Here is a 19,645-nt window from a genome sequence, read left to right as displayed (position 1 = left end):
AGCAAATGAGAGCAAGAGAAGTTTGTCCACTTGAAAGAGTAGCTTGAGTTGATGATGAACCTTGCATCGCTAAATTCAATTCCTAAGTATTTTGATAAGTATTAACTTTCATAATTATTTGTAAAGAATTTGTGGTTACATGTCAAATCATTTTGTCGAGAGTTTTTAGTTTGTTGTTATTAAGGTGATATGAAAGGGACTAAGGCTTGAAACTAAACGCATGGATCATTCTGTCTAGAGCACATCAAAGAGAAAAGCTGAAGCTGCAATTAGCATAGTAAAACTATCTGGGTTTGAGGCAAAAGACCATGGAGTTAGGTACATGTATTTTACGTCGTCTATGAGTCAGTTCTCAGGCCAAGTAAGCTCACCTGGATTCATCAGCAGAGAGTGCGTCCCCAGGTCCAGACGAGCTCAAGCTCTCTAAGGACTGGGATTACGTCATTTTCCCTCGCTGGTTCGTCAGTCCAGCACCCACTGAAGAACAACTACTTGTGAGCACAGTGATATTTCAGAGAATATAAAGTGATGGAGGAAGAAAACAGAAAAGTTTTCTGTTTGCAGCCAAGGACATGTGGGGATTAGATCTGTATTTGTTTCCAACAATTATTTGGAAGAATAGTCACAACTGTTTTGAAGAAATAACAGAAGTCTGTGAAATATAAAATTCTGTAGTAGAAACAATTTTTACATCTTTTGTTGAGAGACCAAAACAAAAAAACCCACGCTGCACGTTCTACAGCTCAGAAATTAAATAAATCCCCAAATTTCAATTTCCACTAAAATATTTATTTAATTGATATCTTACAGAAATAAATAAGAACAGTTTTTCTCTAATACAGATAGCTATATTTTCATATTTATATATATACTTTTTTTTTTTACAAAATTGAAACATATCAAATTGTTTTCCCTAAAACTTGAGCTTAAAAAGGAATCCTAGGAAAAAAACAAAAAGAAATATTGAAATGTTCTCATCAATATTGAAATATGCTCATCATTAAATTATAACCATGGACCTTCTGAGTCTCAGCACGACATACGAATGAGAAAAGAACATGAGAGCTGGAGTCGGGGACCTGGGCTCCACCATTTACTTGCTACGTGTCAGAGGCACGTCTCTCAGTATTTCCGAACCTTAGTTCTCTACCTTTAAAACAGGAATGATATTAACTATACCAACTTCACAGGATTGTTGGGCAAATTAAACATGTGAATGTATAGGAAAGCTCTTTATAATATGTCAAGAGCTACAAAAATAATAGTTCTGTTTAATTTCCTATAAAAGAATCAATGCATATCTCCCTTTAACTGAAGAATAAGCACCAAAAACATGTGTTTTCTTCAGTTGAATTATGTCACCCCATAAACCTAGATTAAGAAAATGCACCTTAACTGAGCACCAGAGCCTCTTGGACAGTGTGACCCAGGGATATTTCTACTACAGTTTTCTGGGCAGCTAAGTAGGAGCTAATGAGTCCTGAGGGCCATTTAAAACTCGGAAGCTCAAAGAGAACAAAACAAGCACATTTGTATTGCATCAAAGGGCTAGAACACAAGCTATTCCTTATTTAGCAATTTCAAAGTCCATTCATTCTTCACAGAAGAAGAAAACCTAGGTTATTATCATTTGCAATTATTTGCTTATGTGAATATGACATCTTCTGTTCCACACATCAAATACTAGGCCTTGAGGGAAGTCCTAGTGGAATAACATAACAAACCTCATCATCAACTTAGATGTTAGTAGTTTAAAGTCTAGTCACACAGGAATGTGGGAAAGGAAAAGAATCCAACACATCAGTATAATGATGACTAAAAACCCCCCGCCATATTTCCATGTTATAACGATAAGAACTAAAATTACAAAAATTGCAATATTTACAGATACGTCAATCTTAAGACATGTAAAAACTTAACAGAAGGAAAAATCAAAAGTAGAGGAAGCAGTTTAGATAATTTTAAGGTAAACATTAATACCCTTAAAAAAGCTACTTAAACTGCTTACATCAACACTCTTTACCATGTAATAAGAATAGGAAACTATTCAGTGGTTTGATTTTTAGTAGCAAGGTACAGAGAAAAGAACAAATTGCCTAATATGAACTTATTGTGAAGAGTTCTATTACTGTAAAGTTACTATGCATGGAGTTACGGTCTAAACCTACTCAAATAACTAGGAGTTCATATAATTCACCATTTACTTAAAATATGACTAACGAAACATTGGTGAATCATGTGCTAAAGACACTGAAGGCCCTCCCCAAAATGAGATCTATGTTGGTTAAATATATCAGGTCATATAAAACTAGACTAGTTTACTTTCTCTCTTAGTCCAACCGTTTTAAAGACTGATCTTAGCAAAAGAAAAGTACACATTACCTCTCTTAATTCCCTCAGATATAGATATTCTTTGGAACAAAAATAAATGTTTTATTAGGAGAGTAAAATTAAAAATCGTTATAGATCTTTTGGAAACAGTATATTGAAAAGGACTCAACTACTAGAACATTATACAACTAAAAAAGAGAAATCCATTCAAATGAGAACAGCATTGACTCACATCTACTGGATTTTTTTCTTATAACTTTGCTCTAGAAGCTATGAATGTTTTGAGATACATAAACGTCTGTGGATTGAATCAAGGGGACTTCATTCAAGTTCTTCAGTTTCTTTGGTAAACAGGTCTGCCAGATCAGCCACGGTCAAGACGGAGGCCTCCGAATGCTTCGCCGACGAGTTCGTGTGACTGCAGGATTTCCCAGGTGAGCAGAGTCAGAAAGAAACCCCAGGGAATAAATTACTATATTTGCCTTATCTATTGTTCTAGTTATATACCAATATAAAAATACTATATTCTTATAAGAATGTAAGAACACATTTGTTCCTAAGTGGTGTGAGTGAGCCAGGAGAGACTCGCAGAAGAGAGGAGGGGATGGGATCATGATGCCAGCCAGTTAAATTAGTGAAGACTTCTATGTATTATTTTTAGACTTTGTCATAAAATGTTTTTTCTCTGCGCCATTAATGAAACAAAGAAACAAAACCCCTGCCAACTGCTACAAAGGCTCTCACCTTACAATTTACCTTCTTACTATCCAAAGTTAATTTGTTTCGAGAGAATTTTAACAGCTCTTCTAACTGCTATTTTATCGAGGCAGTTTAAATATAATCACTGAATTCCGTTACATATGGAAACATCAATAACAAAAAGCCTTCACGTTTGAGGCAAAAAGTTCTGTGGTAGCCTCCTTCCTTCCCAGACGCCACCCACGGAAGACAATTTCTGAATTCAAACTGCTTCTTGGCTGCGCGCAGTAGCTCTGCGGCAGCAGTCCCTTCTAAGGCCATGGTCCCCTGTGTGCATTTCCCAGCGCATCCATCTCACAAGGAGGGAGTAAGACATTTGTTTATGTTTTCAATATGACTTTAAAGAAAAATTATGGAATAAATACTAGGAAGTCTTATGATTCCAAAGTTAAGTTTTTAAAATAAATGCTGTTCTGGTCTCTCTGCTGTTCTTCTGCCTTTGGAATTAACACCAGGATGACCAGCCGAGTTTTACAGCCAGACCTTCCCATCCACGCGTGACTAAAAGAGTGATGTATAGAGCAGTGTAAGTTTGGTTTTATAGATATCAGACTAAGGCTTTTAGGTGGAGCATAAAGACAGACCTCATTTAAAAAGTAATTCAATGTGGCAAAAAAATGTAGGATAGTCTGGATACTTTTAAACATTACAAAACCTATTGATAAATTAACTCAAAAATTAAAATGTCCCGAGCACTGACTGGGAAGCACTGAATGGGTAAAATGTCATACCCTGCTTTCAGAAAGTACTGGTACTTATATCTATTGGTTTACTAAGTGGTGATGTGAACGGAGAAGTTCCAAACGCTGACAGCATCTTACACACACTGAAAATCCCCCATGGACGTGCAGTCCCCTGCCACCTACCTCCACTCAGCAGTTTTCAGCATGGCCTGCATTCTTTCTTCTATCGTTGCTTTAATTAAGAATCTGTGTACAATAGTAGGTCTAGAAGGTATGTAACAATGAGAAGTTTAAAAACATCGAGTTAGAACAAACAGACTTCATCTATTACATGCTGTATTTGTCAGTCAGGTGGTGCTCTGCAGCAGGTACTAATCAAGGTGCTGGGGGGCGATCAGCAGTGAATAAAACAAACTATTTAATCTCAATGAACTAACAGTCCAATGAGGGAGACACACAATGAACACATAAACAACTGAGACAGTCTCAGGTCCAGATAATGCCATGAGGAGGCTGACATGAGTTGAAACATGACTGATGGGAATGAGGACGCTAAGCAAGGTAGGAGTGGGAAGAGCACTGAAACAGAAGAAACAGTAAATACATGCCAAGTCCTGGGAAGGACTTGAAGAGAATATGCTGGGCACAAGCTGAAAATGGTCCGGGGACAGAAAGAAGGTGAGCATGGCAGCAGCCTATTGTAAATGAGGGGTAGAGAGGTGCCAATGAGAGTGGAGAGGGGGCAGAGGTCAGATTATGAGGATCTCGTAGGACACGGCAGGAATCTGGATTTTACTGTGGTTATAAGGGGAAGCCATCAGTGGGTTTTATGCATGACTGGAGCTGCACTTGGTTATACTTTCGAAATCCCTTTGGCTGCTGTGGGATGATGGACTGTGGGGCAGCAGGGGTGGAGGCAGAGAAGCCAGTTAGAAAGTTTCGTAGTCGTCCAGGCAAGAGGGTGGACTGCACCACAGCTGTCCCTGTGGAGACAGCAGGCAGTCAGCAGGTCTGGAATACCTTTTGGAGGTACAGCCGACAAGACTTAAATGATGGTTTGGATGTGACGTAAGAGAGAAACATGGAAGAGTCCTGGATTTCCGGTCTGAGAAACTATAGATGACAGTGCCACATTATAAGATGAGGAAGACTTGGGGTGGGTGGGAGTGCAGTAGGAACACGGTTTTGTTCTGCTCTTGTTAATCTCGAGTTTTCTATTAGATAGGTATGGAAGGGGAGGTGTAGAGTTCATAGATTCATGTGCAGAGACAGAACTGGATATATGAATCTGGGACAGGAGCTAAATGGGCATGTCTGGGCTGGGGGACATCCATTAGAGAAGCATCCACATATAAATGCTACTTAAAGCTCTGGATGTGGAGGAGTTCACCTAAAGAGTGTACAGAGGGAAAAAGAACCCTCAGGAACCACTGGCAAGAAGTAGGACATTAATAACACTGGGAGCCTCATTTTAGTGGCATGGTGGGGACAAAAACCCAACCAGAAAGGGTGAGAGAGAATGAGAGGTAAGGAAGTGGAGGTGGAGGCGGAATGGAGGGGAGTGACTTTATTTTAAAGATAGATATTAAGGCATATGAATATGGTAATGTATTACAAAAGGAACATCCTTGAGAAGATGAGAAGGGATGGGATCCAGGACAAGTGGAATGGCTGGCTTTTGAAAGAAAAGGGACACTTCTTCCACCACAATAAAAGGGAAGGAATACAGCGTGCCTTGCTGCCTATTACTACAGAAGGAAGATCCACGCTCCTGCCCAAAGCCAATCCCCAGCCCTGAGTTTCAGACCTCTCGCCTGCTCAAGGACACTGCGCCCGCATTCTCCCTCCTCTCTTGCTTCACTAGTTTCTCTGCCTCTAATGAATCATTCTCTTATTATTTCTCCCACATGAGAGGAAAAAAAGCCCCTCTCTTGATCCCACTCTCTTCCTTTCCTCTGTACTTTGCAGCAAAACTCCTCAAAATACTAGTCCTATAGTGACACAGAGGCAGCAGTGCATTGTGGGTAAAAGCATGGACTGTGGAGGCAGAATGGCTGTGTGTGAAGCCTGCCACGTTTACCAGCTATGTGACCTGGGGCAAGTTACTCTCTCTGTTACATAAGTGTCTGTTAATAAAGAAATAAAATCCTATTCTCTCTCACACTCAAATCAGGCTATCACCCCCAGCACTCCACCAAAACTGGCTTTGACCCTCATGCTGCTAAATCTAATGATCACTTCTCAATCCTCACTTACTTGACATTTCGACAGGATGACACAGTGGATCACATCCTCCTCCTGAGTTACAGCCTTTACTTGGCTCCCGGGACACCTCTCTCTTCTGGTTTTCTTCCCAACTCACCGTATGATCTTTATCTGTCTCTTTTGCTGGTTCCTCCTCTTCTCCCAGAGCCTTTACCTTTGGTGGGCTCGGGAGTTTAGTCCTCTCTATCTACTCTCACTCTGCAGGAAATCTCATTCAGTCTCATGACTTAAAAATACCATTACTTGCTGGTGACTTCCAAATGTATCTCTCTAGTCCAGATTTCTCTCCTGAACTCTGGACTTATGTGTCCAATTACAGAAGAGAAATTTCCACTTGGACGTCTAATAAACATCTCAAACTTTTATCTAAAATAAACTCTGTTCTTCTCTCACCAAACCTGCTCCACCTTGCAGTCTTTCCTAGCTCACCTGAAAGCTACTTTATCCTCTAGTTGTCCAGGCCAAAAACCATGGTGTTAACCTTGACTCACACCCATGTCCAGCCTGTCAACAAATACTATTGGTTGTGCACCTTCAAACTCTATCCGGAACCTGACCACTTCTCACTCCGTCCGCTGCTTCTAGCGTGGTCCAGGTCACCTTCACCTCTCACCAGGACTACCGCAACAGCCTCCTAACCATTCTCCCTGCTTCTCCTCTTCCCTGCTGCCCTTCCCCCAGGCCTCAACCTCGCACTCAGGTTAGATCACAGTCACCCCTCTGCTCCGAGCCTTCCGGGGACTCGCCATCTCACACGCAGCGAAAGCCTCCTGGGCCCATATAACACCCCCATTCCAAGCCCTCTGACTTCACCTCCTACTTCTCCCCGCTTCGCTCACTCTCCTCCAGCGAGTCGGCGCTGTGCCAGGCCTCAGACACACCAGGCACACTCCTGCCTCAGGGCCTTTGGGCCGAGCGTGCTGTCGACTTGAACGCTCTTCCCTAAGACCTCTGCATGACTTCCTCTCTTTTCTTTATCTCATTTCTCATCTCCTTGTTCAGATGTCACCTTCCCCATACGACCTTCCATGCCTTCCTGCCCAGCCACCTGTGCTCTTAATCCCCTCACCTGCTCTACTTCTCCAACTCCTAACATGGCCTGTGTTTACTTATTATGTTTATTGTTTACCATCTGTCCGTCTTCCAACCCCTTACAACTAGAATTTGAGCTCCATGAAGGCATCTCAAGTACCTAGACCAGTGCCTGGCACACAGAAGCGCTCAACAAAAACGTACTGGATGAAGTACGTGAGCATTAATGCAGGCAGACTGTGCAAGGGGGTGACGAAAGATGAGGGCCCTCTAATCTGACGGCATGTTTCCCCGTATGAGGCAAGATCACCGTCAACGGGGAGGAGGAAGATACGAAGACTTCAGACAGTCTCCTCAGAAGGCAGAACAATCCACTGACTAGGGATGCACAGCGGTGCTGGGGGGCCGTGTGGGACGGCCTGTTTAGACTGTGGCCTCACAGCTGAGATTAGTCCAGTACATGCTTTAGAAACACTGATAAGACAAGAAGTCAATGTTTAAAAATATAAGACAAAACAAACACACAAAAAACACAACCAGCTAAGACGAGACTGCATTTTCCATGACACTTGGCAATACTTTAGAACAAGCCTGCATTTACTACAATTATATTACTTTGCCATATGTGCTAAGGGTTTGTTTGAAGAACAGGTCTCTTTCCTGCTTAAAATGAAAACTCATCATTTGCTCTCCCGGCTATGGCTTACAGAGCAGTCTATATTGCTGATTAGGGCACACAAGACCTCATCTCCTGCCACTCCTCTCCTCATACTTTATACTCCAGCAGCTCCAAACTCCTCACAGCCCCTAGAAATACCACATTGCTCTCCCCGCTGTGTTTGTGCACATGCAACTCTCTTTGGCTGCATGAACCCCCTTCTCTAGCCCAACTTTGAAATAATTATTCCCTCAAGACTGAACCTAATGAAGCCCTTCTTGTTTCTCTGGCACACAACCCATCACTCCCTCCTTTTGTGACCACAGTACTTCTAGCCACATGTCTGAACACTCTGCAGTAACATGGTAAGTCATCTGTTTCCCATACTACACACTAACCTCCTTGGGGCAACACATTACGTCTTATTCAGTTGAATGTTATCTAACATAATGCCTGTCATATAGGAGGTGCTCAGTCAATATTTATTTAATGAGTGCTCAGTAGGATGTATTTCTTTTTTAAACACTCAAAGTATCGCACATCCAGGAGGTAATACATCTGAAATGACTTATGAAAGATAATTGTCCATTCTGATACTTTAATAAAAGTAACATATACTATAAATACTCACCTTAGGTTTGCTCTGGGGCTTAAACTAAATCTAATTCTCTCTCAGAGTGGACCTGGGGGGCTGTCTTTTCCTAAAGGGTAGAATTTAAAACGGAGCTATTTGTTTCCAGTCGTGCCTGACATATGCCTTCTTGCAAATACGGGCTACGTTAGGTATTCAGACATCAACACTTCTCAGAGTCATCATGGACGCCTTCCACCACACAGTTGTCTTAAGCCTTTTAAGAACTGTTTTGATGAAGTGATCAGGGTAGTTTTTGAAGGAGGGAAGACAAAAATCTGGGAGAATGTGGGGTGTTTGCTGCTTGGAGGAGGGAGGGGTGGAGATCTCAAGATGTCTTTTGGTTATATAATACTTGAAAATTAAATAAGGAGGTAAGCAAAATGATTAGGTTATGATGAACATAAATGAAGAGTTTAAATGCTGATTCGTATCAGAGAAACGTGAAGCAAACGTGACTGACGTTAATTATAGTCCTTACTTTGTTTGTCCAATTCGGTGCACCCTTCCTATGGCCTGAAGCTCATGGGCAGGGTTCAGTATGGGCTCCACCAAGAGAACGTGAGTTGCTTCGATGATGGTTAATCCATTAGAACCTGTGTGCAGGGGCAGCAGCAAAATATTGATTTGGGGATCATATTTAAATGCTGAAAGGTTCTCCTAAAAAAGAAAGGTACATTTAAATTTTAGCTGGATCAGTTAAAAATAAGAGCAGTATATTATAGCTCATATTAAATATGCCTAATGGTATCCAGGTCATTGTGAAATGTAATAACTAAGAAAATAAAAAGTAAAATACCAATTTTAGAAAATGTAAACTTGCTGCTGGACTTTATGAGGAGAAGTGTCACATAAGCTCTCTTGTCCTTTAGAATATATAGTGGCATCACAAGATATGTGTATGGGATGTATAAACATTAAACTATACAAGCTTAGAGAACAAAGAGAGCCAGAAAGCGAAAGAATGTGTTAGAATGAGTATGAGATAAAGACGTGAATCTGCTAAATTGTCACTTGGTCTTTCTGTGTTTGTCTCTTAGGGTGTGCACCTGTCACTGTGCTGGTGTCACGTAAGGACAACCTGAACTTAGGCAGTCTTGCCTGATACAGTGTCTTTAGAACCCAATCCCAGGGGCATGAGGCCCCTGTCCATTCAAAAGGCAGATCAGAGGCCATCTTTTCCTCTATTAAAGAAAAGCACCTCAAGTCAGGAGATCTTTAACAAATGGTCTTGCTGCTGGGTATAACCGAATAGAAGAAAATAACTACAGTTTCCCTACTTTGCTTTTGAATGTTAATTTTATAGTTACTCAAGAACTCAAATCCTGGAGTTTATGTCTATATATGACACAATACAATAAATTCAAGTAAGCTAGTTAACAGCAGCTTTAATCTGCAACTGAATCCACTCCGAAAATATGAGTAAAATCTCTGGACGTACCTGAAATGTCTTTACACGACTGATCTGTGCGAATTCCATGCTGTTGTCAGTGAGAGCTTTTGAAATAATATCTAATACATCTTGCCACTAAAAGCACATAAAACAATAAGAAAACAAATATTTACACACAGCTTTCATGTGAAGCGGATATGAAAAGGGATTAAATCAAAATGATTTTGTATCTCAGAACTAAACAAACACAAAAACAAAACCTTCAAATGAAGCACCATCAATATTATTTAGTTCAACCTTGAAACGGTTGTGGGTTTTTTTTTTGTTTTAAATTAAATGCTGGTTAAAGATAGAGTAAAAAACAGGACTGTCTTCAAGAAATGAATTAAGATAAACAAAAGTAGTAGAAAATAAATAATGAAGTGCTTAATGGATGTAGTTACTTATCTTTCAAAAATGAAAACTAGAATTTTTACTCAATACTTCATTCAGTAGATTAATTTTCTTTATTTTAAACAATCATGTTCATTTGTGAAATGAGACTTCCAAGGTTACAATTTTCAATTTTAAAAATATTAATATAAGAAAATCCCTAAGTAAAATTAATATAAAAACATGAGATGCAGCTGTAGGAATTGCCTTGTGAAGCAGCATCAAATTTCTGTACAGATAATTCTGACCTATGAACATAGAAAAAAAGGTAACGTGGAAAAACCTATTAGTAATTCTGCATCTCAAGTGTATTCTGGCAAACAGTAACAATTAGTTCTCAGATATAAACTGGTCAGAGACAGAAAGCCAGTCTGAGTTAAGACTGAGAATGCAAATGATTATACCGTTGAGAAAACGAGCGCCTTAGCCCCTGGATCTCTACGCTGGATTCTCTTCAGAGTTCTGACCACAGCTTCCACCTTGGTAGAATGGCTGCCCTTTGAACACAAGGGAGAAGACACATTACTATAAAATAAAATGTAGATAACAATGGAATGGAAAACCAACATAAAACACTTTATTATCAAAAGTATAGGGCAGGTGCATATGTGTTTATCCTTTTTTATTTTGTATTTGCTGGAAATTTTCTTTTGTCTGAAATTGCAGAAGTTCCAAAATTTATACCCTGAGAGAATCAACTATAAAAGTACACCAGAAAGGCACACAGTGCTATGACCCTGAAGATATAATTTTTTAGTGAAGCGGTTAGGTTTTGTAGTTACAAAATTTCATTACTTTAGATAAGAAGATCTGATATTCAAAAACACTCTGTTCTTCAGCTATTATGGTGGTGGAAATGGTAAGAATACAATGAATCAAAACTCCTACATAAGCAAACAGCGCAGGATCTGATGCACAAAGAATCCTTTCTCACAGTGGCATGACAAAGGACAATGACAGAGGGACAAATGATGTCCCCGTGGACTGAAGCAGATGTATACAAAGCTAGATAAATATTTAAAGAGTGCTCTTTGCACTTTCAATAATCCATTTCCACTATGAGTGTGAAAATAAGAAAATGAATATAGCTTTTTTTTTTTTAAAGATTGGCACTTGAGCTAACATCTGTTGCCAATCTTTTTTGTTTTTCCCTTCTTCTTCCCCCTTAAAGGCCCCCAGTACACAGCTGTATATTCTAGTTGTAGGTCCTTCTGGTTGTGCTATGTGGGATGCCGCCTCAGCATGGCCTGACGAGTGGTGCCATGTCCGCTCCCAGGATCTGAACCGGCAAAACCCTGGGCCACAGAAGCAGAGCGCGTGAACTGAACCACTCGGCCACGGGCCGGCCCCAAGGCAAGCGTTTCTGTAGGCTTCACTGAGAAAGTGTCCCTCCTGGAAAGCTCTGGGAGATGGTATGACACGGAGATTAAGGCACGGACTTCTGAGTGAGACAAATCTGAATTCAACTGCCAGTTCTGCATCTCAAAGTCTTACAAATTCCAACTTTTTTAAGCCTTAGTTTCCACAGCTGCCAAGCAGCATGATAATTATATTCATTTCCAACAGGTTGTTGTGATGGTTAAATGAGAAAATGCATACAAACGCTGAGCCAAACACCCGGCAAACAGTAGAGAGCAACTTACAATCTTTCTGAGACCTTAAACATGAGCACTATAATGACACAGACTACTCACAAGGGGGCAGATCTAACCAGAAAGAAGCAGAAATATTCTCACAGCAGCACTACTCTTCTCCTCAAGCCCCAGCCCCATTACAGGAAGAGATACTCAAAGGTAAAAAGAGAAACAAACCAAGGAAGAGAGCTATACTAATTTTAAGTTCGCAAGATAGCATTATGGAAAAATTTAAAAATTCTCATACTAAAATCCTGAGTCTACACTTATTTCTCTGGATATGTAGACTTTCAACTATACTTGAAAAGTTAAAAAATATAAGGGACCTATTTCAGTCTAAAAATTACTTTAAATAAGAGCAAAACTGGGGCTGGCCCAGTGGTGCAGCGGTTAACTTTGCACGTTCCACTTCTTGGCAGCCCGGGGTTCGCCGGTTGGGATCCTGGTTGCGGACATGGCACCACTTGGCAAAAGCCATGCTGTGGTGGGCGTCCCACATATAAAGTAGAGGAAGACGGGCATAGATGTTAGCTCAGGGCCAGTCTTCCTCAGCAAAAAGAGGAGGATTGCCAGTAGTTAGCTCAGGGCTAACCTTCCTCAAAAAAAAAAGAGCAAAACTATCTCAAGAGAAAACAGGAAATCATGGATAAAGTGATCATTTAGGAGTTTAGACAGAAACATCCATGTTCTTTGCAAGGTCTCATTTTCAAAAATATTTTCAAGTGAAATACCAGGATAACTATGAACCCTTCCATCTATTAAGCTACTTCTTACAAAAGTTGAAAAGAAAACAGAATAATCTTTTGTGGGGAAAATTCCCAGCTGGAATGCTAACTCTACAAAGAAAAAGACCAAAACATTCCCCTTTATCAAAGTCTGACCAGTTCAGTGGAAGTTCCCAATGATCTCATTTGGGCCCAGTCCAGTTACTTTCCACGATCACAGAAGAATAAGGAAGCCGAGGCACGGACAACTCTGCTTGGCAGGAGCTGTGTAAGGCAGTGAGCCGAGCTTAATACCCTTTTCTTCCAGATGGACAGAAAGTGGCTACTGAGAATGAGAACAATGGAGAAAGTGGGTGGCCTATATATGTCCGTGGCTCTTGGTTTAAGCATGCATGCCCCGTACAATTTTTGAAAACAAAGCCAACAAATGCATAATCCTTATGTTAGACCAATGTGTTAAAGCAGTTTCTCCACAACAAAAGATTTCATGTTTTAGACTGTTTGAAGACATTTAAATTATCATAAATTATCATTAAAAATTGCTTCAAGTTACAAGATGCTATGTTGAAAATCCACTGCCTCTACGAGTCTATTTTAACAAGAATTCATAATTTGTTTCAAATGAAAAGAAAATGCTATAGACAACGAAGGATTATTGATCTAAAAAGGTAACACAGAAAGGTAGTAAACAGTAGGAAAAAAACTGAATAGAAGTTAGGTAAAGATCTGGTTTCTGTCCTATTTCCTAGATATATCACAAGAACTTTTTTGATAACTCTAAAAAAATTACAAAAAAAGCAACATGTTTATTCGACAACGAAGCTAACAGAAGTATATAGGATTAAAAAATTTATATCTATTTTTTATGCCTTTCCTTATCTGAAAACCACTAAGAATTTGGCATTTATCCTTAGACCTTCTTATATATTTTAGAAGCCTACTACATAAAAATGCACACACACCCCACAAACATTCTTAAACATATTTTGTAACATGGCCTTTTCATTTAACCCTGTCTTTTAGCAATCTTTTCATGTAGGACCTTTTTATTTACCTCAGTTCAATGGTTGCACAATATTTAGGGTTCAACAATTTCATTAAATATTTGCTTATTAAAATATATCTAGATTGATTTCACTTTTTTTTTCTGAGGAAGATTTGCCCTCAGCTAACGTCTGTGCCAATCTTCCTGTATTTTGTATGTGGATCGCTTCCACAGCATGGCTGACAAGCAGTGTCGGTCCATACCAAGGATTTGAACCAGTGAACCTGGACCACCAAAGCAGAGTGCGTGGAACTTTAACCACTAGGCCACAGGTCTGGCCCCTGATTTCATTCTTTCTTGTGTACAAACAATACTTCAGTGACTATGGTTGTCCCTACAGCTTTGGGTACAAGTTGCAAATAGTTTTGTCGGATAGGCACATCAAAATGGAATTGTTGGTCAAAGGTTAAAGGAACTTTTTAGATATTTGGATTTTGGTAGATTCCTTATCAAACTGCCCTCTAAAAATGCTAGAACTTTTAACTATCAACAGTTAAATGTGCCTGCTTCTTTGCACACTTGTTGAAATTTAATTTTTTGCCAATCTGATAGGCAAAATGAGGAACCAAATTCTCTTTTAGTCTGCATTTTCCTGACAGTGAGTTTGAACATCATTTGTTGGCCATTTTCTATTCCTCTTCTGTGAACTGTCTATCCATATCCTTTGCCAATTAAAAAAAAAGGGGTTATTCTTTCTATTGATTTGTAGGACTTCTCATATACTGTTACATGTTAAATTTATGTTGTAAATATTTTCCTACCTCTCTGTATGTAGTTCACATTTAATTATACTAAATGCAATAACGTAAGGAAAAGCGTTCTATTAATACATTATATTAGTTACAGAAATTCTCAACTGCTTAACAAATGACATCTGGATTTAAAAGTAAGTATTTTTTGACTTTACTATTTTATTAGATTTTTCTGTGCTTGAGATTTAACTTTGTCTTTCATAAGGGGAAAATCAAAGATTTTATTTGGAGAAGAACAGCTCTTTCCTCAATCAACTGCCCGGCCATAGTCCTGTCTAGTATGATTTCACATAATATCATACCTCAGAGTATAGTATACTTCTGTCACTCATCTGTCAATATAATGTTTGAAAACAAGGAGAAAATGCCATTTACTTTTATATCACCTAGAGCTTAGCATGGTCCTCTGTAAATAGTACACACTCACTCAGTTTATTTAATGCAAAAAAATTTAATATTTACATTTAGGCTTCTCAGTCCCAAACACACCTGAGTAAAACAAATGAATAAACAAAATAAAAATCAAAGGGGGTTAAAAGACAGTTTAAAATTCTCAACATATTTTTCATTCATTCAGAATGGGTAACAATAGATAAATCAAATCTTGTGATTAATCTCTAGCTTTCCCACTTATAAAAGCTGGAGAGACTCAGACAAGAGCAGCCATGAAAGACAACGGATGCAATCTAACACGAAGCAGGCTCCTGGTGGATTCTGTGCTGGGTAGTGTGTAAGGAAATCACTGGAACTGCTCTTAAAGGAAGCTGTCAGATGGAGTGCGGTGCCACCTCATTCATGCTGATCAACCATTTTGTCACCTACCCATCAGCAGCCATAGGACAGGTGAATAAAGTCAGCAGACTTGGTGGGCTTTTATTCTCCATCTTCAGAATCATAGATTCCTACCACGTAGGCCCTTATTCACGAAGTTTTTTTCTCTTTCCTGCTTGTGCTTTCTCACTTGCAAGTGAAAAGTGAGAGTCCCAAAATAATACTGAAAAGACCATGATTGGTCTAAGGGCAGAGTCAATGAAAGTGAAGAGACGTAGGCAGACTTTCTTCCGCATTTCCCCCATCACTCAAGTCCCTCCAACATCTCAGGAAGTTCATGTTTGATTATTCAAATCATTCATTTATCACTCAACAAAAACTTACTGTCCACCTAAATAACAAGAACTACATCAGGCACTGGACATCCAAAGATGAAAAGACACACCCCCTTGCTCCCAAACAGGTACAGCCGAATGCATGTTAGAGTAGAGAAGAAAGCAAAGGATGGTTTACACTGCTGGTTTGGCTTGGAAGCAATTTAAGTGAATGCTTTACTATACCATCTTAATGAGCACTATACACATTCTACAGCTTTTTAAACTATTTCTCTCTATCTCAAATACATAAATGAACTTGGGCTCAAATCTGCCTGCTTCTGAGAAGACTATTCAATGTGGTTACTGCTACAGGAAAAAAATATTCACTTCATTAAAAAAGATTAAAACAGGAAGAAAGAGATGGGTTATATATAGACAGGCCTGGAGGGGATCACAGAAAAGGCAAACGAGAGAAGGATGAGGACATGTAGACATCAATTTATCCCTATGCAAGGTGTTAGAGTAAGAATATTCTCAAGACAGGTAAATTGGTAGCCTCAGTCTAACTTAGCTTACTTTTTAGCTGTACCAGTAAAAACACAGATGCAAAGTTAAGCTGGAATGACATGTATCAGGAAGGAGGGTGCATGGGAATAGAAATCCCACAAAACTGCCAGATAATTTCACAATATATTAGGTTAATGAAGTTGCATTTAATTCTAAGAACCTCTGTTCTCTTCTGAAGTTCTTGTCCCTTTCCTCATTCCCATCCTTTCTTGCGAATCTTATCAGTTCTTCCAGATATACATCCATCAACCATGACTTCATGATCAACGCTTGGTTTTTCTTCATGTTTCTGAAACATCCATGACCAAGGCTCAGCTTTGCAGTGAAGACACATCGTCTGTCCTCTGCCCTGCCTTGACCATATCTTCGTGGATGTTCTCTCTGAGGCACTAGTGCTCTCTAAGGTCAACAAGGGAATCAGGAAGGGAGATACAGTGTGACCACTCAGATCAAGTCAGTGCCTCTCCTGGTTTTCCACTCATGAGGTGAGCAGCCAAGAGCCCTATTATAGTCAACAAGGAAGAAAAAGGATGGAATGCTCCTTCCTTACAACAAAAGAATCACATAAAATTGTTCTTTATGAAGATCTTTGCTCCCTTGCTTTTAATTTAATCAACAAAAAACCAAACAAGGTTGCAAAGCTACACAAACCAGAGGTCTTTCACTTTCTGGAAAATTAAGTACAAAGTTAAAAGCTCCAGACTTTTGGGTAGGAAGTCAAGACAATGAGAAAACAATTAAGAGCCATTAGCAACAAAGGCCAACAAAGAATATTACTCGTGAAGCTGGCCTAGAGGTTGTCCAGTAGCACAGCTAAAGATGAGAAATGTCATGTAAGCTCTTGTCTACTCTAAATAGGTAAACAAACTTATTTTCATCACCAAGTTAACCCTGATTGGAACAAGGCAGCTCTATAGTCTCAGGTTCCTGTTGTAAAATTCTCAGAACCTAAACTTTGAGTGAAAAGTTGTTAAACATGTTAAAAGGATGGAAAACTCAGTTTTGTTTCCTTGACATATATTTAGTAGATTGGAAGAATTATAATAAAAAGCTATCAAGTAGTATCTAATTTAGACTTTATTCAACCCCTGCCCTCCAAATTGGGCCTAAACATTTTACCAATGCATTTTTAGAGTGAGGTACTGTTTTTCATTCCCTGAAGTCTTATTGGAGAAAGAGGAGAGAATAATATTGATAGGAAAAATCCTTGAGTAAGGCGTAGAGGATACACCGCAGTTGACTTCACTCTATTCCTTTCCCTCCACCTCCTGTCTGCTGAGATTCCTCACTTAGGGAAGGAAGGAGAGCAGATGTGAGATCTCCCTACTGCAAGAGCAAAGGCTACTTACACTTGATTTACACAAATAAAAGAAAAATGGTTCTCTACGACGGAAAAGCTATCGTTGCTTTGCATTTTTCTTTAATAACTTCTACAATAAAAGTGGAAACTAGGGCGGCTGGAAGGAGGGCGTGGCAGCCCATGAGCCTGAACCGTGAGCTTGCTGCCGTATTTCCCTCATTCCCTGGTCTAGTCCTTCGTCCTCCTTCCACCCCTTTTACTTTCCCTCTTTACCTAATGTGTCCACGCTCCCCTCCCAGCCCTTCCGCTTTGTAAAATCTGTGGATTCTGAGGGTCGTGCTTATTGAGCTCCACTGGTAGAATTAAGGGCGAAGGTGGCTGCTGTGTCCTGAGGAACAGCAGAAAAAAGTCAACACAATGGAGTCCGTGGTGTTCTCAGTCACATTCTTCATCAAACATTGGAGAGACAGACGATTCATGCTCACAGACTCTCTTATGTCAAGAGGCAGGCCATATCTTTAGAGAGTTTATGTATATTCCATACATATGAAATACACACACACTAATACACATACTCAACATGTCAAATAATGTCTTACATTAAGGGGGTTGTCAGTCACTTATGACTCCAAAATGAAGGCAGAAGGAAGTCATTTTCAGAAGTGTAAAAACTCTGAAATTTGCCATTTACATACTCAGCATGCTAAAATTTCTTGAAGCAGTATAACGTAGTGAAAAAAGAACTGTAGAATGAGGATTACATGGATAACGGTGCCAGACGAAGCTGACACAGAAATGAGGGAAGCTGGCTAAAAAAATAACAAATTCTGTTAGACTGGGGGGCGTGGAAGAGTCTTCTTTGAAAAGCAAAGTTTAAATGACACAGGGTTAGGGTGACAGTCCCGTCTGCACGACTTCAATCACTTTACTTGGTTCTACAGTGAACAGTGTTTATATTATAATGCTGTACACACCATTTACTGATGTTCTCTAGTCTGGAAGACATGTCTATAATTAGATAACCAAATGTGAATGTTATAAACATTATAATATAAAAATGATACTACAACACAGGTTAGGATGTGGAGGGGAGAAGAAAGAGTGAAGAAGGAACAGATGCATTAATTTCCTCATATTTTAAAGTGAGGCATCAGAAGATACTGTCGAAAGCTAGTATTTCAAGAAACAAAATTTACATATATTACTGAAAGTCATACACGATGTCTATAACTAAAAATAGAAATTGGTCACAGTGGCAAGGCAAAGAAGGGAGAACGGAGCAGAGCATTACTTTTGTGTGTTCTGTTTTATTTTGAATGAATTATTTCTACTAAAAAATAAACAATATGCTTTTTGTCTACCCTCATTTCTTATGGATAAACGAGGGTTTTAGGGGAATGGGTGGGAGGCCTGTAATTCTGGCCCCTTTTAAACTTATTATTTCAATGATACAATCGGAATTGTTCAGCACAAGTGAGCTAGTCTTCGGATTACGTCACTACCCTTGTGCTGCAAGCCATTGTACCTGCAGAGTCTCTCACTGCTCTAGGGTCAAATGGGTGCCTAATCTGTGCTACCTGCCACAGACGCCGAGTCTCAGCTTTGTCAGAGGTGGGGCAATCACATCTGAAACAGAGCACAAAGAATATTTGCATCTTTCCAGTTATTACTTGAGTAGATTTTTACAGTTTTTTAAACATACTATAAGAATCAAAGGTTTTGAAGGGCCAGCCTGGTAGCATGAGCAGTTAAGTTCATGCGCTCCACCTTGGCAGCCTGGGGTTTGTTGGTTTGGATCCCGGGTGCGGACCTATGCACTGCTTGTCAAGCCACACTGTGGCGGGCGTCCCACATGTAAAATGGAGGAAGATGGGTGTGGATGTTAGCTCAGGGCCAGTCTTCCTCAGCAAAAAGAGGAGGATTGGCAGCAGATGTTAGCTCAGGGCTAATCTTCCTTAAAAAAAGAATTAATTAAAAAAAAAAGAATCAAAGGTCTTGAGACTAGAGATTTTTTTGAAGATTCAGCTCACTGAGGACCAACACTTTAAAGAAGACAAAATTACACAACTTAGCTTTTCCCCGCCCCTCCCCCCAAAACAGACCCACGTTCTGTAATCAGTAATATGACCAACTGGGATTATAACTCGGTGATAGGTAGTAGATCTTTCTTTAGTTTTCCTTGGTGGTTTGTAACTTGCAAATAACTTGAATGTTTCCTATTATTGTTCGCCATAGAGGAAGTCATTTCCTGTCTTGGTATTTTCCCACTTTCACTACTTTTATTCTGGACATTTCTTTTTGAAGTAGAGCTAACTCTTTCAATGTGCCTGTGCTGTCCATAGTAGTTCCA

General features: G+C 39.6%; 1 protein-coding gene across 4 annotated transcripts in view; it reads right to left on the bottom strand.

Annotated features, from left to right (window-relative positions):
- Window positions 1–767: 767 nt before the first annotated feature.
- The window catches only part of SHPRH (SNF2 histone linker PHD RING helicase), a 90,842-nt gene continuing 71,964 nt past the window's right edge, over window positions 768–19,645 (bottom strand). For 2 of the 4 annotated variants that reach the window (XR_011434358.1, XR_011434359.1), the window contains exons 26-30: window positions 10,589–10,681; window positions 9,801–9,887; window positions 8,841–8,955; window positions 3,957–4,037; window positions 768–2,749 (exon numbers count right to left, since the gene is read on the bottom strand). Coding sequence is in view for 2 of the 4 variants with exons in the window: in XM_070256205.1 (XP_070112306.1) it covers window positions 2,653–2,749; window positions 3,957–4,037; window positions 8,841–9,019; window positions 9,801–9,887; window positions 10,589–10,681 (537 nt within the window). In the remaining 2 variants the exon portion in view is untranslated. Of the gene's footprint in view, window positions 2,750–3,956; window positions 4,038–8,840; window positions 9,020–9,800; window positions 9,888–10,588; window positions 10,682–19,645 lie in introns of all 4 variants that reach the window. The other 2 variants (XM_070256205.1, XM_070256206.1) reach the window with 1 other exon arrangement.

The sequence above is a fragment of the Equus caballus genome, chromosome 31, assembly GCF_041296265.1.
Source record: "Equus caballus isolate H_3958 breed thoroughbred chromosome 31, TB-T2T, whole genome shotgun sequence".
Lineage (NCBI taxonomy): Eukaryota > Metazoa > Chordata > Mammalia > Perissodactyla > Equidae > Equus > Equus caballus.
The sequence above is the reverse complement of the archived record's forward strand: the minus strand, read 5'-3'. Positions and strand labels throughout refer to the sequence as shown.